The sequence below is a fragment of the Rattus rattus genome, chromosome 2, assembly GCF_011064425.1.
Source record: "Rattus rattus isolate New Zealand chromosome 2, Rrattus_CSIRO_v1, whole genome shotgun sequence".
NCBI lineage: Eukaryota > Metazoa > Chordata > Mammalia > Rodentia > Muridae > Rattus > Rattus rattus.
The window spans coordinates 73,681,452-73,705,664 of record NC_046155.1 but is presented as its reverse complement, the minus strand read 5'-3'; the positions used below and the strand labels follow the sequence as shown (position 1 = coordinate 73,705,664).

Genomic DNA, 24,213 nt, shown 5'->3' with positions numbered 1-24,213 from the left:
CTGTCACCCTTCCTCAGTTAATTCCCCCTTTGCCCATGCCAGCCCATCTGTCATGTGGATGAACCTCCTTTCACCTTGCCATGTATCACTGTCCACACAAGATATCTAATTGTTCAGTAACGGGAAGAGAGGGAAGTCAACAGGAAGGAGGGCTTTCTTTCCTTTTAACTTGTTATTCAAAGCAAGTTTGCTGGTTTAGAAACTAGACTTCATTTCATTTCACTCTGCTGCTATATTTAAGAGAGAGAGAGAGAGAGAGAGAGAGAGAGAGAGAGAGAGAGAGAGAGAGAGAGAGAATGAGTGAGCTTGGGTACATGTACTTGGAGGAGTCTGCTGTCTGAACCACCAGAGGCAAGGCCTCTTTTACTTCATTCCCGGAGAGCAGTGGATGTTAGTAAACCTAGAGGGGCCTCACATGGCAAACAGGGCTTCGGTTTCTCTCTTGTAGCCTGTCACTTAGGCATCTCTTAGTATGTATGTCTTATAATCTGACACTGGTGAAGAGATGAATGGTATGGGTGGGACCCATGTGCAGACAAGGAGTCTGGGGTTCGCTGGTGACAGGGTTTCTGAGCTATGCATGTTGGGATATCCATCATGGTTTCTTGTGGTCAGTACTACAGGAAAATACTGTGAGCCTCTGGGACAAAACTGTTGCTCACCATCTTTTCATGCTGAATGGACATTCTCATTCCCACATTCTTCACAGTTATGGCCCCAGATGGGGCCGCCTCCTCTCTCCAACCTTCCAACTCTGAGCAGTTATGGTATAGGACTGGTGTGGGTCTGGGGTTGGGGGAGGGGCAACATGTCTATGACTCTGAAGAGCTATGTGGGGATGGGGGAAGCAATGGGAAGAAAGGACACTCAAGACCCTGCTCAGGAGTCAGAAACAACTGCTTGAGGTCCAAGCCCTAAGGCAGAATCACTTCTCTAATGTACTCAGATCTTCACGCACAGGATTTAGGTAGAAGATGGTGTAGTCACTAAGCAGTACACCACAAAAGTCATCAGAGCAGTGGCCACCCTCTCCTTCCCGTCCCAGCCTAGGCGGCTGTAAGATGACCCTATAGGATCTGTCAAAACTGCCCTTGGCACTGTGTCACCTCCTCAGCCTGCAGTTGTCAAGGAGCTGTCCATGGTGGCACATCTCCTTTCCTGCCTCAGCCTACAGCCTTCAGTGAAGTACTACTGCAGGCGCTGTAGCTGCAGAAGACGACCACCGTGGTAGCACTTCCTACAGAGATGGTGCCTCAGCAAAAGCGGTGGGTGGCTGGAAAGACTCCCCATCCTAACCCATGAGCCTGATTCAAGGAAAAGGGGGCAAAAAGAAGCCAGCATTCCCTGAGGATTTGAAATCCCACCGATCCTCAATCCAGAAATCTCTGCCCTGAAAAGCTCTGTTCTCTTAAAAATCCCACATAAGCCCTGCCCTTTGTCCAATTCCCTGCTGTCTGCTCCCAGTATCAGGGGTTGCTATCTCTGAATTCGTCCCTCCACACTCTGGACCCTCCAATAAATCTCTTTTATGAGATTTGCTGCTTCATGTGACTCTCATCGGAAGAAGCCAGGAAGCAATGAAGAGAAGAAGCAAAGAAGTGGGGCCTGGCTCCTGAGCTCAGCTGGGATACCCTCCCTGGGAGCTGCAATGCTTCTGCTGAGGTTTCCTCTCAGAGCTATGTGGCTTCTGCTCCTCCCACCCTCCGTATCTCAGGATGCCCTTCCACCAGGATACCTTCTCCCTTCACAGCTTCCCTAATCCTGTGATTAGGAACGGTTCCTGGGATACCTTCCATCTGAGCAGAAGCATTTACAGCTGGGAACACCTTAGAGAACATATGGCTGGCTGAAAATTCAGAGATCTGTCTGACTGTCCCCAGGAGTATTGGGGTTAGAAGTATGGACTACATATCTGGCATGAAACTCTTGCTGGCCTTGCATTTGCAAGGCCATCCATTCTGTTTCCAATTAGTCCCTGAATCTGAGCATGTCTGGAGATTTATCTATCTCCTCTCTTGAAATTATGAGCCCTGGGACTCAGTTCTGCAGCTATATGATTGGGGTAGGAGATGGACATGTCTACCCTAAGCCAGCCCACCCTCATGCTTTCCTCAAACTGGCTTTTTTCTCCTCTACTCCCCTAGGAAATGGATCCAAATCCTAAAGAGAGATTGTAAATCATATGGCCTTTCTTCAGAGCTGTCTGCCCTAGGATGGGATTGCTGGGACTCAGCAGGGCCTTCTACAGTATGCCTAGGGGAATGATCTGGGATGGGAGTAAGCACACCTCCCCAAAGTCCTGCCACACCAGATGAGCTTACAGATAATCCAGACTCCAACTGCCAAGCACAGCCACACTTATCACACAACACGGGTTTCTATATACCCTATCAGGATCACATGGAACAACTTGATCCCAGTACTTCAATCTAGAGTTAGACAGGAGCCAGGCCATTCCAAGGGAGATAATGTTACCCACTTCAACATTCCCTGATTTACATAGACCTTATTAGTTAAGAGTGCTTCTAGATTTGCCTGACTGCTGAAACAGTTCACTGAATCAACTTAGATAGATTCAGTTTAATACTTAGGATTCAATACTTAGACCTCCTAACAAAAGCACCAAGGAGTTTGCCTTGTCAAGCTTGTGTGCCCTTCCCATGTCCTCTTTCAGAAAGAGAAGAAAGCTTTAAGGGGTGATAACCTAGGCGGTGAGGTATGCAGGGAGATAGGCAGACTCAGAAGAGGAGGACAGGTCAGTCACTGAGCAGTGTTAGAGAACAGGAAGAAAGAAAAAAAAATAGTAGGGTGAGGATACAAATGGGTCAAGGGTCATTTTGGTTTCATTCTGTGAAGAGTCCTTATTCATTGTTTCAGTATTATTATCCCCAGTGGCTTCTGCAGGGTCAGATGAGTAATAAGTTTTCATGTTGAGTCAGAAACACAATAGGAATGATGAAATAGCCACTACTGAACAAACCATTGCTGTAAAGATCTTATGTTGGGTTGGCAGTTAAGAATGCCTACCAACCTTGTGGAGGACTTGAGTTTGGTCCCCAGCATCAACATCAGGCTATCAATGATTGTAACTCCAGTTCCAGGGAATCCAATCCCCTCTGGCCACCACAAACACCTATATATACATGGTGCACACAAGTTTACATAGGCAGAGACACATAAAAATGAATAAATCTTAAAAAGAAACATAAGATCAGATGACTCACCTCTTCAGCTACACAAGCAGAAAAACTAGAAATCTAAATTTGAATGTACAATTTGATTGAAGTTTTGTAGCAATTTAAACAAACATAGACGTGGCTAGACAAACATTTGGCATTTCTGGCCTAAAACTGGTCACATAGTTGGGTAATGGTATCTGTTGGATCAAGCCTATACCTCCTGCTTTTGAAACCTGTTTCTAAGTTCAGCCAGGACGTTTGTTGTTTTCCCTACAGTTAAAGAGTAGGTCCAGAGATACCTGCTATCATGTGACAAGTTAGCTTTCTATTACCCCAAGAGATTTTGCTTCTGTGTAACCTATGTCATATGCCTAACACACATGAACAGGTATGGGCATAACACTCACTCAATGCAACAGAGTCAAAGGCCAAACAGTAAGCAGAATAAACAGAACCAAACCATAACAACCATTTATTGAGTCCCAACTATGTATGTGCTATGCTCAGATATTCAACTCAAACCCTGGGGTTATGTTTTTTAAGTACTGTTGATGGGAACACATCAAGAATTTCTTTAATTACTCACTCCTGCTTGAAGTGTCCCCTACACAGTTTGAAGAGCCAGAGGTGTTCATTAGGTATCACCTATGCCTTTCAGATTTGCTCCAGGTGACATCCCGTCTCCACTGTCAGCGTTATTCGCTGTTATGATTGTTCCATTGAAAATAGGCTACTCCAGGAGTGTCTAGTTCATTTCTGCAATCTTAGAAGCTGATCCATGAGTTGCCATGATACTTTCTAAATGATACAATCAATAGGACTCCAGGTTTGAGGACTGAAGCTTACTAAGCCATTCCACTAACCAGGCACTTCATGAAAGTAGGTATATCCATGGAATATTCACAGCCTGGTGAGGTAGACTGCACATTTCACAGATGAAGAGACTGAAAGCCAGAAAAAGTAGTGAGTCACACGACTAGAGACAAACCCAGTCACTTAGAACCTGAGGCTGGGTGACCTGATACTCTTCCTCTTTTACCCTCTTACTCTATACAGACAGCTCTACAGCAAGCTTTATAAATGGCAGCACAATTGGAGGGCAGAGGAAAGGTTGAGAAGACACTTGTATACATCTGGTGCACACAAATGCATCTCTAGGGAAAACAAGCAGTCCCTCATTGCTCGAGCTCTGCTCAGATCAAAGACTATGTAGTGCTCTGAGAAACCTAGTGATTCCCATATATGATAATGTTAGCAGTAGAAATACATTTGTGTGGGCAACCTCTTCTACATCAGACAAAAAGGCTACACTGAATCTCCAAAATCCAGACGTCTTCACTATTCTTCCACTGATGGGAGTAAGGAAAGGGAAGTGAAGTGGGGAAGGAGGATTTTTTAAGGGAAGGGATTGAAGACTGGAAAAGGACCAGATGACAAATCTTGAGCCTTTTCCCCACCCTAGAAATACTATAAAGTAATCTGAACTCAACGTCTATTTCTTTGTTTCTACCTCAGTCTCCACCCTCCTAGTGTAAACAGTAAAGACAGTTAATAAGTGGTGAAGAGCTCCTTAAATGGGATCCTATACCCAGAGTTTATGTAACAATCCCAAGGTCAAATTCTCTGGTCCTTTCGCCAGAACATATCCTTTTATCATCTCCTCTGGTCTGCCTCTGTAGTCCTCACACGGACTTTGCCGGGTGTGTAATCAGTCCTCTTCTTCCAGTAGTTGTTGGTTTGTTATGGTTAACCTATATCCAGCTGGGGCAGAGCTATGTGGTTTTGGGCATCTAAAAACTTTCCTCTAGCTAATGGAGATTCGGACTGAAATCTCAGACAACAGGACTTGTGTGTGTGTGTGTGTGTGTGTGTGTTTTCTTTGTTTCCTTTGTTTCCTTGTTTCTCTGAAGGAAGACACAGCTCTAGTGCTGTTTGTCTAGCCTGTGGCTCCTCAACCCAGACCCATTAGTGAGCCCTATTATTTTATAATAGGACCTTAATGAAGTCACCTTAGGGATGCAGAAAAGGTCTGCTTTAAAAAACAAACAAACAAAAAACCCAGTCCCTTTAGGTTTCTCAGGACTGAACCAAACCCAGAGACAAAGTCTGGACTAAAATTAAAGCCAGGGATAACTGAAGAAGCTCTCATCTTAGAACATCCATTGATGCTAGACAAAGTTAAGAGTTATGGGCAAAGGCCTTGCCATATTACAGGCAGATGGAGGTCTTCTTGCTAATGTGGGTCACCTGGTAGAAGAGCAAGTGGGAAATCTGACTGAAGCTCTTGGCAAACTTCCTGCAAATGTAAGGCTTTGCCTGTGTGCATATGCTGGTGGTGTCCACAAAATACTAGCTATAATCAGGAAACTTCTAGGGTTTCTTGCCCATGTGTGAACATTGATGGAGCTGTGGTGTAAGATTTTTGCTACATTCTGGAAAGGTCATTTGCTCAAGTGGATGCGCTGGTGTTCAGTAAACATGGTGATCTCACTAAAGCCACGTCCACACTCAAGACATCTGAAGGGCGGTTCTCCATTATGAGTGCGCTGGTGCCGTAGGCAGTTTGAGCTGTTGGTGAAGTTCTTGCCACACTCACAGCAATTGTAGGGCTTCTCACCTGTGTGTGAGCGTTGGTGTTCCAGCAGATAGGAGCTGCGCCCAAAGCTGTCTCCACACCAAGCACAGAAGTAGGGTTTTTCACCCGTGTGACAGCGCTGGTGCTGTAAAAGGTTAGAGCTCAGGCTGAAACTCTTGCCACAGAGTCCACAGCGATAGGGTTTCTCACCAGTGTGAGTACGCTGGTGCTGGATCAGGTTGGAGCTAACCCTGAAAGTCTTACCACACTCAGCACAAGCATAAGGCTTTTCCCCAGTGTGCACCCGCTGGTGTTTTGCTAGGTCTGCACTGCGACCAAAGGCCTCTCCACACTCCATGCACTTATGAGGGCGGAGGCCTGAGTGAGAACGCCGGTGTTTAGTGAGATTAGAGCTGAGGCTGAAGCAACGGCCACACTCTGGGCAGGGGTATGGTTTTTCACCAGTGTGAACTCTGTAATGCTTAACAAGATCTGAGCCACGCCGGAAGCTTTTGTCACACTCTGGACAGCTGTAAGGTCGGTCACACCCATGGCTGCTTTGATGGTGAATGAGGTCAGAGAGGCTGGCTACAGCGAGCCCACAATTCCTGCACTTGAAAGCTTTGGGGACTGCAGGATCACTGGTTTTGGCAAAGGCTTCTTCCTGGGGGCCAGAGCCTGACCTACTTAAGTACTGCCCGTCCAGCAATTTTTCCTCGGGGGCTGGTTGCTCCGGCCGCGCCAGGAGGGGGCGCTCATGTAGCACAGCCTCGCGATCCAGGGGCGACCTGGGGGCTCCCGAGAATTTTGATGTCCGGTTCTCCAGCAGCTTTGCTCCATCTAAATTCTCCCTGGTCACTCCTGGCGCCGCAAATTCCATTGCGGCCGAAAGGCGCTCGGTTTTCTAAATGCCACCCGTCTAACTCATCAGCACAGTTGGGAGAATGGGGCACTGGAGGCTTGGAGGCCAGCACCGGAAACGGAAAGGTCCCCAAGCCGGAGAGACTCTAGGAAGCGGCAGAGAACTTTCCCGGTAGGTTTAACTCTTTCATTCGCTTAGCGAGACCTTCCTGTCGGGAACCTAGCACTTTTGAAAGGCTTGGGGTTCTGCGAGTCGATCAGTCTGGCTTTCAGGGCCCTTGATCGCCGCGCTTGAGGGTTGCCAAGAAAGTCTGAACGTCGCTGACAAGGACGTACCGGGAGCGAGGTAGCTAAGCCACGTTGGGGTGCAAAGGACAGCCCTAAGACTCCACAGTGGGGCGTCTGATTCTTGGAGCAACAGCTCACTCTTCGGCCTGGGAGGAGTTTCACACCCACCTCAAACTGCACTAAGCTTGGCGCCGACTACATATCCCAGCATGCATTGCACGCGCCTCTTACTTTCACACAGATAAATACCATTCTCGCCATGTCTTCTGCGACTGTGCAAGTACCCGAGTTCCAGAATCTAGAACTTCTACTTCCGACTCGCAAGATAACTGCGGCGGCGCTATTCAGAGGAGCAGCCTGGCCACGCCCCCCTCTTCCAGTTCCGCTCTCTCTGAGTACCGGCGAGACGCGGGGCGGAGCCTTAGGCCCGGGCCAAGATGGCGGCTGCGAGACCGGCCCTTACGGACTCGCTCTCGTTTTGCCTCGCGCAACTCACGGCAGCGGCCGGGGAGGGGCCAGGTGGGGGAAAGGACCCAGCTACCAACGAGACAGCCCTGGGCCGCGCGCTCTTAGCTCTTCGCACGCGCCACATCAAGGCAGCAGAGGGAATTGAGCGCTTCCGGGCACGCGGCGGGCTCCGCCCCCTTGTCGCCCTGCTACGCCGAACGGCTGCTGCGGGCCCCGCCCCGTCCCAAGCAGCCTCTGGCTCCGCCCCTCCGTCGGTTGCGTCAGCTGGTTCTTCCCCTGGCCCCGCCCCCGCTGCTGAGTCGCCTTTGACTCTTTCGGCGCCAATGCGCCTGCGCAAGACGCTGGATTTGGCGCTCAGCATTCTAGCCAACTGCTGTACAGAAGGGGCGTGCCGGTCTGAAGTGCGTAGAATTGGAGGCATTCTCCCTTTGGGTAAGTGCTCCGCCTCCATTTCTTAGAAAGGTTCCAACCCCACAGGACTTGTGCTGTCCTTACTTTATGCCAGGCCTCTGAGTACATGCTTTGTGATGGTGCAGCGCCTCTCACCTCCTCAGGTGTAATGCTATGTGACGTCACCGCCCTTTCTATAAATTATACCTGGACTTGCCCAGACCAGAACTAGGTACTGGCTCCTGCCTCACTTTTGAGCCAGGGGTTTATACTTTCTACTTTGGGTGCTTCTCGTGGACAGTGCTTACTGCTGTGTCCATCTCTGTGCAAAGCTTCACAGGGATGAGCCGGAGGCCAGAAAGTGTAGTTTTAAAAGTTCAAAAAGTGGTCTTAGCAAATGGTGCTGCAGACATACCGAGCAAATCACTCAGCCCCTCCAAAGCTAGAATTCTTTGCGTAATAACAATAGCTTCCCGGTAAGATTGAAGTTGAGTATAAAATGAAATTCAAATGTAGAATGCCCAGACTCCAAGCATAGGTAGGTACTTAAACACGCACAGTAAACCAATTCCAGCAAACGGTAAGCTTTTCTGTGTGCCAGCTGATTTTGGCGCCTCCTCGCGGTAACGGTGGGAACAAAGTTAGGTCATTGCCTGTCTTCTGACAGTATTTCAGTTTTGACAAAAATCTTAATCTTTGAAGTGAAGCATTTTTATATTTAAACTTGCATAGAATGCAAGTAATGTATTTGACAGTAGGCTTGACAGAATGCCAAGTTCTCTCTAACCCACCGTGCTGGGTAGTGTTGCCTTTTGATTGGCAGGGATGAAAGTTGACTTGGTTCAAGCCAAGTTACCTGAACCACATGACAGCTTCAGCGGTTCTGCCATGTTCCTTTCTCTAGTAACGCCCTACCACTGTAGCTGCCGGAGTGTATCATGACATTCCCCTGAAACCCTTTTGTGGCTTCTGTTGCCTTCACATTTATATTTTGACTCCTTGGACAGGCATTTGAGGGGCTTTGTGAAATCTTAGAACAGACACTATTCCCCGGGGGCATTTGGAAAAGCTGCTTCACGCCTGAGGTACTCTAGCCTTTCTACTTACCATCCCTCTGGCAAGTATCCATCCAGTCTTTCCTCTAGCTCCTGCTCACCTTGTAGCATCTTCTGAAGACCTTCCCTAACCCTCCTCTCTCTGCATTGCTGGGGATTGGCTCAGGGTGTGGTACAAGCTAGACAAGCACTCACTCTGCCTCTGACCTATATCCCCAGACATTTACCACATTCTTGCTTTGGTTGATTCGAGGCAAATAAAGAGTCCTCAAGAAGACAAACTGTCCTTTCAGTGACCATTCTTCAGTGTGTGAGGATAGACAGCATCCAGAACCGAACAGCCCGTGCCCTGGGGAACTTAGCCATGGAGCCTGAGAGCTGCGGGGACATCCACTGTGCTGGTGAGAGGCTGTGAGAGTGACGTAGGCCGAGATTCGCTGTAGGATGTGGAGGTCTGCCCTTGCTTATGTATCTTCCTCTTCCTTTTTTAGGGGCTGTTCCCTTTCTTGTTGAGAGCCTTACTGCCTGCCAGGACTCACAGTGCCTACAGAGCATAGTTCGTGCCCTCCGCAACTTGGCAGACTCACCCCAGCACCGCCTAGCCCTGGCACAGCAAGGAGCAGTGCGGCCACTGGCCGAGCTCCTGGCTACTGCCCCAGACCCTGCACTGACCTCAGCCCTAGTCCGTGCTCTCTTAGAACTCAGCCGAGGATGTTCCCGAGCCTGTGCTGAGCAGCTAAGTCTGGGTGGGGGACTGGGCCCACTTGTCAGCCTGGCTTCTCACCCTAAGCGGGCAATACGTGAGGCAGCCATTCTGATCCTTGCCAATCTGTGTGCTCAGGGCCTGGTGCGACCTGCACTGGGCAATGCTGGTGGTGTGGAGGTGTTACTAGGTGAGCTTAGGCGGCGACGGGGTCCCAGTGGGAGCAGCTCAGCTTCCCAGCAGCCCCTAGTGCGGGCTGTGTGCCTCTTATGCCGGGAAGCCATCAACCGGGCTCGGCTTCGGGATGCTGGTGGTTTGGAGCTGCTGATGGGTCTATTGCAGGACCCTGGTGCCAGTGCCTGGCATCCACGTGTTGTGGCTGCTCTTGTAGGCTTCCTTTATGATACTGGGGCCTTGGGCAAGTTACAGGCTCTGGGACTTGTACCTCTTCTGGCCAGGCAGCTATGTGGTGAAGCTGGCGAAGAGGAAGAAGAAGGAGTAGAAGCTGCTTCCTGGGACTTCCCCGAGGAACGGACCTCTGGGCAGCCGGAGGGAGGAAGCTTCCGAAGCCTCAGGTGAGTCCTCATATCAGGGCCTGAGGACGGGTGGTGCTCTGGGGAGGGAGTGTGTGTTTGCTACAGCCATCTTCCTCACCTCACCTTCCTCATCTACCTCTGTTCTGTCTTAAGACGTTTACCAAGACTGATTCTTGAATCTCTGCTCTCCACTCATATGACTGGTAACATCTGATCCCGGGCCCACCCCAGCATCCAGAACTCTGGGCCCTATACAAGTTGATTGGGGGTGTGTGTGTCCTGCTCACAGCGGTATGCTGTGGCGCCCCAAGTCTTGTTTTGTGTTTATTTGAGGTGGTGTTTTACTGTGGCGTCTAGGCTGCCTGTATCTCACTGTATAGCCCAGGCGTTCCTTGAACTTGGAGCTATCCTGCCTGCCTTAGCCTCTAGAGAAGCTCTTGCTCTGTTAACATCACCAAAATGTAACTAGTTGACCTCTCAGCCACTGACTTCTTGTGTGTGCAGTGGAGGATAACGGCATATGTACCACAAAGTCCTTGCTGTCCCTTACTTAGCTCTGAACGATGGTCAGTGCTCGTCAGTCTTGCGAGCTGACTGCACTCCTGGCGGCCTCCTCTCTAGTTCCTAGACATGATGAGCCAGTGCTGTCTGAGAGCTTCTAAGCCCGGAACACTCTTCTTCCTGTGCGTGGTCATCGCTCCTGCCTCTCTGGTCGCTCCTCTGTCTAGAATACGCTTCCTCCTTAGCCCTTCATCTCTCACCTCCTTGGAGGCTGTGCTCGGTTCTTACGGTCTCTGTAAGGAGTCACGATGGCTGTCGCGTTTCCTGGTTCACCTCCTCTGCTCTCCGTGCCCCTTTCCCTTCTGCTCCCACCCTGCACCACGCTGACTTCACAGCACATACCAGGAAAGGTTTGTTCTGTTTTGTTTAGACAAGGGTCTCACCGTAGCCAGGCTGATCTTAAACTCATCCTGCATCAGTCAGCCCGAGAACCAGGACGGTGGCACAAAGCACTGCGCGCCCAGGGCACATGCCCAGGGCGGTTGCTTTACAGCCTTGTGCTGTGTCTCCTCAGGCGGTCATGACTCTGGGAACAGCGTTTGGTTTACTGATGTTCTTGAGCACCCAGTGGACACTAGTAATCCAGAGTGAGGTGTGGCCCCGCCTCAGCTCTGGGTCCTCCCCCTTTCACACCTTCCTTTCTCAGCTGTCACCTTCCTTACTGTCCTTTATTCACCTCTCCTCCCTGCCCTCCTCCCTCCCTCCCATCCGTCTGCTTTTCTTTTCCTGTTTTGAGTCAGCATCTCACTAGGCCGGCCTGGAGCTCACTATCCCGGGCTTGCCTTGCTCTTGAGACGCAGAACCGTCTTTTTGATTCTGCTTCCTTGCCTTAGCTCTGGGTTTAGACTCCTTTTCTTCCTGTCCTCTGTAGGTTGTGGCTGATTTCTGAGGGTTATGCAGCAGGCCCTGGAGATATCTCCCCAGATTGGTCTCCTGAGCGTTGTCCGATGCCAGAGCCATCTGAGTCAGTCAGTCCTACCCCTGGCCAGACCTCAATGTCGACACCCCGCACACTTCGCAAACTGGGCCGTGTCCCTGCTGCCACTACTGAGGAGCCTTGGGGCCAAGAGGGGCCAGCACTGTTGCTGTTGTCACGCTTCTCCCAGGCTCCTGACCCAAGTGGAGCTCTAGTGACTGGTCCAGCACTGTGTGGCCTGTTGGCCTATGTGACAGGTGCACCGGGACCACCAAACCCTCGTGCACTGCGTATCTTGGCACGCCTCACCTGTAACCCTGCGTGCCTTGAGGCCTTTGTGCGCAGTTATGGTGCAGCACTGCTGCGTGCCTGGCTGGTCCTCGGTGTCTCACCAGATGACTGGCCTGTGCCACATGCCCGGCCTGTACACCGAAGCCAGCACCGAGAGCTGGGTATGTTTCCCCTATCCCCACCCACGCGAAAGGCCCATTTCCTCACATTCCTTTTGTGGACCTAGAACCTCTACTTCCTCCTCACTTGCCTGCTGTCTCCAGCCTACCCTCTAGGCTGCTCAGTCCCCGGGGCATTGGTGGTTTGAGGACCCTGGAAGGCAGGGAACATTCCCTTCTGATCCATAGCCCCGGAGTACAGAGAGTTCTGTTCTGTCCTTTCCCCACACCTGTGGGCCCAGGTAACCTGGTACCAGGTTTGGCTCCTCGTATCCCAGAATCTGACCTTTCTGTATCTCTTCACCCACTCTACTCTTGGCTCTGTGCTGTCCTGGGCACTCACCTATGTCCTCTCCGGCTCTACTACCTTTTACATCGTAGGAGTACCCTGTCTTCTGAGCCTGACCATACGCTGTTTGTCTTCGAGGGCCCAGATCTGCAGCCTAACCTCCACATTTCTGTTCTCACCCTTGATTTTTAGTTCCTCACACCCTAAGCCTGTCCTCAACCAGCGCTCATCACAATTCAGTTGATTTCTTACTGAGGTTTCACACTCCCCCTTTTCAGGACGCAGAGTCCTGCCTTGCCCATAGCACTCTGATCTCTACCCCTGGCCCCCACCTGACCTGCTGTGCCTGTCCTGCAGGTGAGATGCTGCTGCAGAACCTGACTGTCCAAGCTGAGTCCCCCTTCGGAGTGGGCGCCCTCACCCACCTGCTGCTCTCTGGGAGCCCTGAGGACCGTGTAGCCTGTGCACTCACCGTACCCTTCATCTGCCGGTGAGGGGGATGGGTGCCTTGCAGGGAATGAGAGCTCGATTGCAACTCCCAGCCCTGCCCTGAGCCTGCTCTAAGACCCCTTTTCCCCACAGGAAGCCCACTCTGTGGCGCCGCTTACTTCTGGATCAGGGTGGCCTCCGCCTCCTCCTCACAGCACTAACGCAACCAGCTCCACACCCACTCTTCCTCTTCTTTGCAGCAGATTCCCTGTCCTGCCTCCAAGGCCTGGTGTCTCCCTCTGCAAGCCCAGTCCCTTTACCTGACCTGCCCTTGGAACTGGACTCACCCTCCCCTTGCCTCTACAAACCTCTGCTGAGTCCAGCCCCTGCCCCAGCTCCTGACCTGCACTTCGTTCTGGACTCAGGCCTACAGCTCCCTGCTCAGCGGGCTGCTTCAGCTGCTGCCTCCCCTTTCTTCCGGGCCCTGCTATCCGGCAGCTTTGCTGAAGCCCAGATGGATTTGGTGCCACTTCGAGGCCTGTCCCCTAGTGCAGCGTGGCCTGTCCTACACCATTTGCATGGCTGCCGGGGCTGTGGGGCTGCTCTGGGACCTATACCCCCACCTGGTCAGCCCCTGCTGGGCTCTAAGGCTGAGGAAGCTCTAGAAGCTGCTGGCCGATTCTTGCTGCCTGCACTAGAGGAAGAGCTAGAAGAAGCTGTTGGCCGCATCCACTTGAGTCCACAGGGTGGCCCAGAGTCAGTGGGTGAGGTATTCCGCCTAGGCCGGCCCCGGCTGGCTGCTCACTGTGCCAGATGGACACTAGAACCAGGGCAGTGCCCAAGAAAACGGGCCCTGGCCCTGACGGGGCTGGTGGAAGCAGCAGGTGAGGAGGCAGGGCCCCTCACTGAGGCTTTGCTGGCTGTGGTAATGGGGGTTGAGTCATAGTGCATATGCCCTAGGCTAAACTATTGGCATCCCTGGGAGAGGACCCAAGGGATGAGTTGGCTGTGAAGGAGGCCTCTCAGCATGAGAGAAGCCTGCAGAAGGAGCTATCCTCAGGGACTGAAGAGAAAATGGAACTGAATCCCAGGATGAAGAGCTGAAGATCCATGACTAACAAGCCAATACCAGAGTCTGCAGGAGTCCAGAGGGACAGCTCAGGCCCAGGGGCTGGCCTGACTCGGCACTATGGTATTGAAATTAAAAACCTGAGATTTGGACACTGCTGTCGTGTGGTGCTTCTGCTTGCTTTCCCCTGGGATACCCCACCCATTTACCTGCCGAGGGCTCCATGCTTTAACATGGGTCCTTGGGTTTAAGAGTTTAATAAATCATTGCCTGGTGGTTCCTGCAGATCTGGGGCATGGTGGGTTTTCTCTAGGATGGAGTCTTGAGCCGGGGAGGCCCGCTCTCTGTGTGTGAGTCCTCATCGCTTAGACATGGCCACCCATCTAAATGCAGAACCTGGCCAGGGTTAAAAGGTTTGGGCTGAGTATGACAAGTTGGCAGCATGCTGTAAGTAACACCCTGCCTTCAGACTGCCCTTTACCTGCCAGTCCATGTCTGTTCCCATCTCTTGAGTCAAATCTTGTGAAAACATTAATGTGTAGATGTGTGCATGCCATGCTTCTATGTGGAAATCAGACGACAGCTTGAAGGACTCAGTTCTCTGTTTCCATCACAGGGCATCTGGCTTGGCACAGAGTACCTTTGCCTACTAGGTACTGGTCCAAGCCAGTTAAATGTCAGCTGCTTAGCAGGAAACCTACTATGTTCTCAGGGATTCTGAGGCCCGTTCTTAGTCACATTCAGGTGAAGGATCTCCATCACTGGGCTCTAAGAGCCTGGACTAAGCTTGCCAGTCTGGGCATTTCAGAAAGGCGAGGTAAGGTGGTTCTTGCTGCCCCTGAGTCTCTGGGAGTTCAAATCTCTGCTCAGGTTGAGCATTAGGGCATGGAGGCAGAAGCAAGTTCATCCCTTATGAGTTCCAGGACAGTTCCATGATGAGATGCTAACTTTTAAAAAACTGTACTTATGCCTGGTCCCTTTCTGGTTGATTTGGGCTGGCATTGGAGGGCTGTACTTGGCTTCGGTATTTTTACCAAATTTCCCAGGTTCTGACTTGCTCCAGAGTTGAGGCCCCATGTTCTGTGGCTTAGATCTGCCCTCCAGGATGGCTATAAGACAGCAGCCATCTGCCCATACCCATGTCCAGGTGTTTCCAACTTGATCTCTTAAGGGGGTCAAGCTTCCTATCACTGTGGCTGGCCTGCACGTTTTCCTGTCATCAGAGCCTTCGGAAAGGGATATTTTGGAACGGGCTCTGGTCACCTCCTCCGTGTTAGGAATGTTTTACAAGAGTCTGGGGTTTGTCATCCTGGGAGTCTACATGGGGCTTAGGTTTGAGGTTTGCTTTCCCTGTTCTGTTCTCCGTGTGAGACATTTCTTAGTGTGTATGCCTCCTGCCGTTCCATTTCTGTTGGGCTGGCAGTCAAAACCTGTAGTCTGATATATCCTTAGCGTGTCACTCCTACCTCTAACAAAATTCTGCAAGTCTTTTTAAAATGCCAAGGGTGTGAGTGGGGCCCTGCCTTGAACACTGCTGGCTTTGGGCAGTGCGGGCTTGGGGCCCTCTACTTATGAGACCACTTAGGCAGCTGAGCTATGGAAGAACCACTCTGACTTGGCTTCAGCTTCTGGGACTCGCTGCCGCTGAGGCAAAGGCTGGGGTGTGGCCTCCTCTGAGCAGAGCCAGAAGGCTGGATTGGGTGGGCCCTAGTGCTGTCTTTCTTCGTGTCCCCATGCTCCCCCTTCATCGCTCCCCCCCGCCCCCCACCGACTGGATCCCAGCGGGTCCCGGCTTCCATACATGGTCACGGCCCTGCTTCTAACTCCCTTACGTCCCCCCCTCCCCGTCCTCCGCCCCCACCGGACACGGCCCCCGCCCTGCTCTCCCCAAGCTGTCGGCCAGCGCACCGCCATGGAGGACCTGGGTGAGTGGGGACCGGATCCCCCTAGCCTCTCACCCTTCCCTGCATCTACCTTCTTCCTAACTCACACTTCTTTCCCATCCCAGTTTTCTTTTTCCATTTTCTCGCCTCAGCCTGCCTGTGCCTCCCTCCCAAATCCACATACCCTTTCCTGCCTCTCCCGTCCTGCCTTGCTTGCGATGCCGTTCCCTCCGTTCTTCCCAGGCTCTCTCTGCTCCCTCAATCCTGCTTCTGCAATGGACAAAGCGTTGAGGCACCCACGGGGGCCTGGATTCAGAGACTCTGGGAAGGAAGGGGTTAAGGGATCATTGGCTCCGGAGACTGGGAAGATAGACTAGAGAGAAGAGTGTGACCTCTAGATGAAAGGGGTTTCAAGGTATAGCAGGAGTCAAGAAAGTCCTCGGGGCAAGAAAGAGAATAATAGAGTGTGCCAGGGTGATAGAAAGAAGCTTAAGGCTTCTGCCACAGATACTCTGGAGAAGAGTAAAGTGACGGCAGCTCATCGATGATAAAGCGCCCCAGACTCTCGTCCCCTCTATTGGCGGAGGCTAGGGCTGAAAGACTCTGTTCTTCGTGGCAGAGCTACTGGACCCGGCAGCAGAGGGCGCTCCTCAATAATAGTACATGGATAAGAAGTACACCCAAAAAGCCGCTCCCAGCCAGGGCCACTTACCCCTGAGGGCAGGGCAAGACTTCAGTGTGGCTAAGTGGACCAAGCTGGACAGGCTGTTTAAATATGGGCAGAAGTAGTGAATGTGTCACAGGGAACATCTAATCCGGAAGTTGGGTGTCAAACATACAGGCAATTGAAAATTTGGGTGCAGTAAGAACCAATCTGGGCTGCATCAGGAAAGATGGGGAGAATAAAAGAGACCACTACTGGGTTTGTACTTGCCTCCCAGGGTAAGTCAAGGGAAATGTCTGGTCATAAATACCCCCTGCTACTATTCTACTTTGCCTTGGTCTGGCCCTGTGAGTATGGTTTTTGGCCGCTGCCTTTAACACTGGCTTTCTACCTTTTAAAATACTGACACTTGAAATCCTTTATCCTCTAACCTCTTAAGACCTTGACAACCCACCCCCCCAAACCTCTCACCCTGAGGGCTTCTCACTGCAGATGCCCTGCTCTCTGACCTGGAGACCACCACTTCACACATGTCACGGTTAGGGGCTCCAAAAGAGCGCCCACCAGAGCCACTCACACCTCCCCCACCCTATGGCCACCAGCCACAGGTGAGATGAGATTCTGGGGTCTGGGGGAGCCATTAGGGCCTGGGTTGGTTTGGGCTAGGGGAAATCAGAGTCTGAGTGAGGCAAGGGATATGACTGTCCTTCCACCAATACCTCTACTCTCTGTAGACAGGGTCTGGAGAATCTTCAGGAGCCTCTGGGGACAAGGATCATCTATACAGGTGAGGGGCCTGGGAACTGGGGCATGAAGATGGGGAAGCCAGTTGAAGTGCAGGTGAGGGGATTTGATTCCCTACCCTAAACCCAGGTTCTCTCCTGTTCCTTAGCACAGTATGCAAGCCTCGGTCCCCAAAGTCTGTGGCCCCTGTGGCTCCTCCGTTCTCCTCTTCCAGTGGTGTGTTGGGCAATGGGCTCTGTGAGCTAGACCGTCTGCTTCAGGAACTTAATGCCACCCAGTTCAACATTACAGGTACCAGGGTTACTGAGCCAGTCTTTGATGGGTTGGGGACAGGGCAAAGAAGGGCAGAATCAAAGGGACACAGACTGTTCAAGGAGCAGTTCAAGGACACAAAGCCTTCGCTGGGAGGGAGGACTAAGTATGGCTCCTCGTCAGTGTCGTTCTCTTGTCTCTCCAGATGAAATCATGTCTCAGTTCCCATCTAGTAAGATGGCTGAAGGGGAAGGAAAGGAGGACCAATCTGAAGACAAGAGCACAACCACTGTGTGAGTTTGGCAGGGTTGGCATGGCTGGGAAGAGGGTGCTGGGTCCTAGATGCCTGAGTTACTAGAGGGCTGTTAGGCTGCCAGGTTCTAAGGTCATACACTGTGTTCTCCACAGCCCTTCCAGCACATTCCCTGCCCCCTCAAAGCCTTCAGCCACCTCAGCCACTCAGGAGCTAGATAGACTGATGGCATCGCTCTCTGACTTTCGCGTCCAGAACCATGTGAGTCTGGAAAGATTTCAGTCGGTGTCACTTTGTGGCTCACCAATCCAGTCCTGATGCTTCCGGTCTGTGGCTCTGTTGACTCGAGTCTCATGTCCTCTTCACTGCAGCTTCCGGCCTCAGGGCCACCTCAGCCTCCAGCAGTGAGCCCCACCCGTGAGGGATGCCCATCTCCACCAGGACAGACCAACAAGGGCAGTCTGGACACCATGCTGGGCCTGCTGCAGTCTGACCTCAGCCGCCGTGGTGTTCCCACTCAGGCCAAGGGCCTCTGTGGCTCCTGCAATAAACCTATTGCTGGGCAAGTAAGTGCAGTCCTGGGAGCAGAGGCATATACTCAATTAAGCACCTTTCCGAACCAGACCTTGTGCTTTTCCCTTTAAAAATATTTTCTTATTCTTTGAGAATTTAATACATGTATACATGTTAGATACAATGTTAGATACAATGTATCTAACCCCTTCCTCTATTTCTTTCTGTGTTCCTATATATCCCCCAACTCACGTCATCTTTTAAAAATGTCTACCAAGTGCAGTTAGTGCTTCCAGTGTGCGCATGGGCGTAGGGCCATCCTTTGGTGCACTGGCATCTTCCAGGGCTACATCCATGAAAAAAACAAGCACCCTCAACAGCCAACAACTAGCAAGGGCAATTGTTCCTCTGCTAGGGGAAGGCTAAATGAGCCCTTCCTCACCCTCGATGGAATTTTGACTGGCTCCATACTGTGTAGGTCTCCTGAGAGATCTCCAGCATGGGGTGCACCAGCCCAGTCACGTTGAGAAAGCACCGATTCACAGCAGTCTTCCCCAACCTCTGGCTCCTACAGCCTGGCCACCCCCTGTGCTGTGATGCTCTCTGAGCCTTGTGGGGATACTGTGGGAGATAGATGTTCCATTTAGGACTGTGTGTTCCCCCTCTTTCAATGAGTATCTGTGAAACGGAATTTGCTTTTTCTTGTGATGTTGCGGACTGAACTCAGACCCTTGCATTTGTTAGGTAGACCTCCTGTCACTGAGCTGTACCCTAACTCTTGGGACAGTGTTTCATGTATCTCATGCTGACCTCAAATTCAATATATAGTCAAGGAGAAGCTCTGATTTCTTTTTTTTTTTTTTTTCTTTTCTGTTTTTTGGAGCTGGGGACAGAACTCAGGGCCTTGCGCTTGCTAGGCAAGCGCTCTACCACTGAGCTAAATCCCCAACCCCGAAGCTCTGATTTCTGATCCTCTAGTTTCTACCCCAGGAGTACTGGGATTATAGGTACCCTTTCCCAGGCTCTATGTAATTCTTGGAGATTGAATCCAAGACTGTGTTTGTTAAGTGATCAGTCTAGTACCTGTAGCCCAACCCTTGGAATTTTGAGACAAAGTCTTACTATGTAGCATAGACTGCCCTAAAACCCGTGATTGTCTTCCCTTTACCTTCCAAGTTCTAGAAAGTTCAGCATGTGCTGCTATGCCCACCTGAAATGGATAGTACTGTTTATATTTTATGTGGGTTTTTTTTTTTTGAAAGCAAATTTTTAAGGCAGCATCTCACTGTAATCTAAGCTGAGCAGAAACTCACTCTGTAGCCCAGACTGGTCTTGAACTCATGGCAATCCTCCTGCTTCAGCCTTCTAAGTGCTGGAAGTACAGGTGTGAACCACCATGCCCAGCTATATTTTATGTTTTCTTCCTTCCTTCCTTCCTTTCTCTCTTTCTCTCTTTTTTTTAAATGTGCATTGGTGTTTTGCCTGAGTTAACAGACTCAACCACCATGTGGTTGCTGGGAATCGAACCCGGGTCCTCTGGAAGAGCAGCCAGCGCTTTTAACCACTGAGCCATCTCTCCTAGTCCCTCTTATTTTATATTTTCTTAATTTAAAAAGTTGTGTGTGTGCTAGGGACTAAGCCCAGGGCTTTTATATGCTAAATACACCTCTTGCCCTTGAACTAACCCCTCACGCCATGTATATTTATGGGTGAGAAAACTGGAACTCTTAGTGATAAGCCGCAGGGTAAGAATTCCAACCTGTTTGGTATTTGGTGTGGCACTGATGTGTGCTGGCCACTGTGCTTGTTCTTTGTCATACCCCTATTTCATTTAATCTTCCCAAAGGACTCACTAGTTTTGCCTAGTATCTCTCTGGAATCATAAATCTGTCTCTCTTCCCTTTCTGGTCCAGAAGTGGTGCGTCTTGGATCATGGATTGAGCAGATATGTTCCAGAATAGCTGTGCTTGGTTGACGTAAAGCATCTCCTTAGATTAGTACCTGACTCCCAAACCAGACTCACCGACCTCAGAAAGCAAGCAGGGTGGTGTGACCTCTGTGAGGAGGCTCTGGTACTCCAGACTTCATGGGGTGCTTCCCCTACTAAAACTTACCTCTGTAGTGGCATAAAGAGGACTCTGTTTTCTAGCATGACAGTGATTCTAGGGCCACAGAGTTTGAGAGGTAGGAGGATTAAGCTACATAGTGAATTAGAAGCCAGCACAACTTAGACTCTGTCTCAAAAAACAAACAAACAAACAAACAAACAAACAAACAAACAAAAAACAAACACCTTACATAGACTTTAAAGTAACTAAACCTTTTCCTGGGCCCTTAGAGGGAGTGTGGGCCCAGATACACTATGTCCTATGTGTACACAAACTCTGTGGTAAAGTTGGAAGGACAGCTATGGACCTCTAACACAATTTGTTGAGCCTTGGAAGCTTGTTTTTGTTTTTGTTCTTTCAATTCTGGTCCGTCAGGGTTAAGACTGGGAAAGTGCCCGGTAAATGCCAGGTACGTGTAAACCTTAGCTCGTCCAGCTCCTACCAGGTGACAAGAAACCTCCAGAGCCATTCTGACAGAAACTTCCAATTCAACTTCGCAGGTGGTTACAGCTCTGGGTAGAGCCTGGCATCCGGAGCACTTCCTTTGCAGTGGTTGTTCCACAACCCTGGGAGGCAGCAGTTTCTTCGAGAAGGATGGGGCTCCCTTTTGCCCTGAGTGCTACTTTGAGCGCTTCTCCCCACGATGTGGCTTCTGCAACCAACCCATCCGACATGTAAGCTCTGCAGACCCCCACCAATGAACCTGCTTCAGAGGGGACCAGCCAAATCGAAACCTATCTCTTCTACCTACTTCCTCACCCACCTCACCCCGCCTCTTCAGTTTGCCCTCTTCAACCCCAGATTCCTTGTTAGTTCTTCCGCATTCCCTAGTTTCTCAGAGGGTGGTGGAGGGAAGAAGGAAGAGAAGGTGATAGTAGTGTCCTTTTTCATTTTATGCAGAAAATGGTCACCGCCTTGGGCACCCACTGGCACCCAGAACATTTCTGCTGTGTCAGCTGCGGGGAGCCTTTTGGAGAAGAGGGTGAGAGTTGAAACGTAAAAGCTACCAGTCCACTGTCCTGTCCATCCCTGGATCCCAACTCCCGCCCCTATTTCCACCCACCGCGCGTCCTCTCCGTGTCCCAAACCCTATCCCTCCCTCCCTACTGCCCGTACCCACTGCCACTCTTGAATCTTGTAGTCCCGCCCACATGGTCTGTCCCCGCCCCCAGGTTTCCACGAGCGGGAGGGCCGCCCCTACTGCCGGCGGGACTTCCTGCAGCTGTTCGCCCCGCGCTGCCAGGGCTGCCAAGGACCCATTTTGGATAACTACATCTCGGCACTCAGCGCGCTCTGGCACCCAGACTGCTTCGTGTGCAGGGTGCGTGGCTGTGGGGAGCGGGCCAGAAGCCCAGGGTGGATGCTTCGCTGATTAGTCGCTCCATTTCTGTGCGACTTATGTTGCGAAGTTGCAGGAGACAGGGTAGATGATAAGTTACCCACACCGGTTGCCTGGTCAGGGTTTTGGCTCATTTTGTTAATTCCTCCTTAGGAATGCCTCGCGCCCTTCTCCGGAGGCAGCTTCTTTGAGCACGAGGGTCGCCCGCTGTGTGAAAACCATTTCCACGCTCAGCGTGGTTCGCTGTGTGCCACGTGTGGCCTCCCTGTGACTGGCCGCTGTGTATCTGCTCTGGGCCGCCGCTTCCACCCAGATCACTTTACCTGCACCTTCTGCCTACGCCCACTCACCAAAGGCTCCTTCCAGGAGCGTGCCAGCAAGCCTTACTGCCAGCCTTGCTTCCTGAAGCTCTTCGGCTGACCTCCTCTTGGGATCACAGACCTCCAAAACCACGCCTCCAAAAACCTGTTCTCCCGAAAAAGACTGGGCCCTCCAGATCCCTAGCTCTGGAGCTGCCCAGGCATCCTTGCCTGTACTCCCACCCCATCCCCACTATGGCCCGGCCACTGGAGAGGCCTACCGGTGTAGTGTAAGGTGCTCCAGGTTTGTCAAGCTCAGCAAGGGCCCCACTAGCTCTCACTTTGACACGATTCTGGTTTTCTAATCTGAAGGATTAGAGGCCAAGATGTCCCTGTTCACCCATGGCTCACTGTTCTGTACTTTTTTTTTTCTACAAACATAAAAACACGCTCCACATCTCACAGTGCCAGCGATCCTTGCTTTACTACTCAGAGCCCTTGCTCTGTGCTCCGAGGGCTGCAGGCCACACAGTCCTGTGAGGAGACAGAGGTGCTGCCCCCATGCTCCTCCCTGGGATAACAGCAAATAACAGATGAAGGCAGGCATGGGGAGGTGTGTCTGAAATCCCAACACTGAGGCCGGGGCAGATGATCCTAAGCTGCATAGCAAAACTGAGGCCAGGTTGGGTACATAAGACTATCTCAAAACAAAACAAACAAAAAACCCCCAAACACCTGGAAACCAAAAGTCAAAGCAATGGGGACAGAGTGAAAGGTACAGTAGTCCATGGCTTTAATCCCAGCATGCTGGAGGGAAGTTCAACATCAGTTCAAAACAGTCTGGCCAGCCTGGCTCCTGGGTATAAGACCTTGTACCAGTGGGGTGGGGTTAGGGCACCAGACAACCCAGGCTCAATTCCTAGCACCTACATCTGTCTGTAACTCCAGTTCCAGGGAATCCAACACCTTCTTCTGGCCTCTATAGGCACCAGGTACACACATGGTGCACAGACAGACATGCAGACAATACACCCATACACATAAAACACAATTTTTAGAAAACAGCTGGAGAAACAGCTCAGTGATTAAGAGTGCTGTATGTTCAGTGATGTGTGTTCAGTTCCCAGCCCCCACGTGGAGGCTCACAATCATTTGTAACTCCCGTTCCAAGGAGTTGAGGACACCATGAGTTATCGTTTATTTAAAAAGACATTTTGAACATAGGTCTTAACCACAAAGTCAAAAGAGAAGCACTGGAGAAGGAAGACGTGCTTCAAACCATAGTTGTGGGCTCTGAAAGTCAGACAAGGCAGCTCTGTGTTCTAGGGTGAGCATATAGGATTTTAACTGCTAACAAGTTTCTCAGCTCCCTCTGCTTCTCTGTCTCTGTCTCTCTTTTTGGTACTTAAGATTATTGGGTGGACATCTGGACAAAGTGAGAGCTACAGAATGGGGGAAGATCATTACCAATCACGCATCTGATAGGTCAATATGACATATAAAAAGAACTAAGACAAAACCCTGGATGTTAAGAAAACAAAACCCAATTAAAACGGGTTCTCAAAAGATAAAGTACAGTGACTGGGAAACATTTAAAGAAGGGTGCAGCACCCTTAGTCATCAGGGAAATGCAAATCAAAATAGCCTTGAACAGCACTTGGGAGACAGAGACCAGCCTCCTGATCTGCAGAGTGAGTTCCAGGACAGCAGGGCTACACAGAGAAAAGCCTGCCTTGCAAAACAAAAACAAAAACAAATGGACAATCAAAAACCCAAAATTACTTTGAGACTTCATTTTACTTTAATCAGAATGTTACCATTAAAAGGAATGACAGCCCATGCTTGTGGGGATGTGGGGTAAGGGGACACTTAATGCATTGCTTGTGGGAGTGCAAACTTGTGTGGCCACCATGGAGGTCAGTGGGGAGGTTCCTCAGGAATCTAGAAACAGATCTACCCCACAATCCAGCTGATCACTCATGGGCAGATCCCAAAAGGTCTCTATGTCCTACTGCAGAGACACGTTCATCGCAGCTCTGGCCATAAGATCCAGAAGACGCTTGTTGGTGGATGAATGGATAAGGAATATGTTACACTTACACAATGGTGTGTTATGCAGCTGTTTAAAAAATACAATAATGAAATTCAGTAGACGGTGGAATTAGAAAAAAATCATTCTAAGTGAGGAAACTCAGATCCAAAAAGTCAAATAAATATGGTATGTATTATCCTATATGTGGGTGTTAGCTTTTAAGCTTTCAGTAGATATGCTACAATCCATATAATCACAGAGGTTAGGTATGGAGTAAGGGACTTGCGTGGGGGGGTTGTCTAAGGAAGGATATATATATATATATATATATATATATATATATACATATATATATATA

At 50.6% G+C, this 24,213-nt stretch overlaps 3 protein-coding genes across 5 annotated transcripts; 2 read left to right on the top strand and 1 right to left on the bottom strand.

Annotated features, from left to right (window-relative positions):
* Positions 1-5,079: 5,079 nt before the first annotated feature.
* Positions 5,080-6,654, bottom strand: LOC116891442 (zinc finger protein 239-like). The gene has a single exon (XM_032892506.1). The coding sequence runs from the start codon at positions 6,632-6,634 to the stop codon at positions 5,621-5,623; it is 1,014 nt and encodes a 337-aa protein (XP_032748397.1). The 5' UTR covers positions 6,635-6,654; the 3' UTR covers positions 5,080-5,620.
* Positions 6,655-7,138: 484 nt separating this feature from the next.
* Positions 7,139-13,925, top strand: Armc5 (armadillo repeat containing 5). Its single transcript, XM_032892505.1, has 6 exons — positions 7,139-7,803; positions 9,110-9,217; positions 9,308-10,094; positions 11,488-11,984; positions 12,628-12,760; positions 12,853-13,925. Exons 1-6 carry the CDS (start codon positions 7,341-7,343, stop codon positions 13,643-13,645), a joined length of 2,781 nt encoding a protein of 926 aa, XP_032748396.1. The 5' UTR covers positions 7,139-7,340; the 3' UTR covers positions 13,646-13,925.
* A 1,650-nt stretch (positions 13,926-15,575) lies between these two features.
* Tgfb1i1 (transforming growth factor beta 1 induced transcript 1) lies at positions 15,576-22,290 on the top strand. Of its 3 annotated transcripts, none has more exons than XM_032892504.1 (10): positions 15,576-15,693; positions 17,050-17,102; positions 17,213-17,350; positions 17,517-17,604; positions 17,720-17,825; positions 17,936-18,130; positions 20,686-20,859; positions 21,086-21,167; positions 21,358-21,506; positions 21,678-22,290. In XM_032892504.1, exons 4-10 carry the CDS (start codon positions 17,525-17,527, stop codon positions 21,942-21,944), a joined length of 1,053 nt encoding a protein of 350 aa, XP_032748395.1. In that variant the 5' UTR covers positions 15,576-15,693; positions 17,050-17,102; positions 17,213-17,350; positions 17,517-17,524; the 3' UTR covers positions 21,945-22,290. The 3 variants fall into 3 exon arrangements, with proteins under 3 accessions (XP_032748395.1, XP_032748392.1, XP_032748394.1); XM_032892501.1 differs by lacking the exon at positions 15,576-15,693 and adding an exon at positions 16,280-16,923 and having other exon boundaries at positions 17,208-17,350; XM_032892503.1 differs by lacking the exon at positions 15,576-15,693 and adding an exon at positions 16,281-16,923.
* The last annotated feature ends 1,923 nt before the right edge of the window (positions 22,291-24,213 follow it).

Excerpts from the sequence above, each read along its gene's own strand:
- Tgfb1i1 (XM_032892501.1), top strand. The coding sequence starts at position 16,846 with ATGTCACGGTTAGGGGCTCCAAAAGAGCGCCCACCAGAGCCACTCACA. Across the intron at positions 16,924-17,049 it reads CCTATGGCCACCAGCCACAG|ACAGGGTCTGGAGAATCTTC; the intron begins GTGAGATGAGAT and ends TACTCTCTGTAG. Across the intron at positions 17,605-17,719 it reads GACAAGAGCACAACCACTGT|CCCTTCCAGCACATTCCCTG; the intron begins GTGAGTTTGGCA and ends TGTTCTCCACAG.
- LOC116891442 (XM_032892506.1), bottom strand. The coding sequence starts at position 6,634 with ATGGAATTTGCGGCGCCAGGAGTGACCAGGGAGAATTTAGATGGAGCA.
- Armc5 (XM_032892505.1), top strand. The coding sequence starts at position 7,341 with ATGGCGGCTGCGAGACCGGCCCTTACGGACTCGCTCTCGTTTTGCCTC. Across the intron at positions 7,804-9,109 it reads TGGAGGCATTCTCCCTTTGG|TGACCATTCTTCAGTGTGTG; the intron begins GTAAGTGCTCCG and ends CTGTCCTTTCAG. Across the intron at positions 10,095-11,487 it reads GGAAGCTTCCGAAGCCTCAG|GTTGTGGCTGATTTCTGAGG; the intron begins GTGAGTCCTCAT and ends TGTCCTCTGTAG.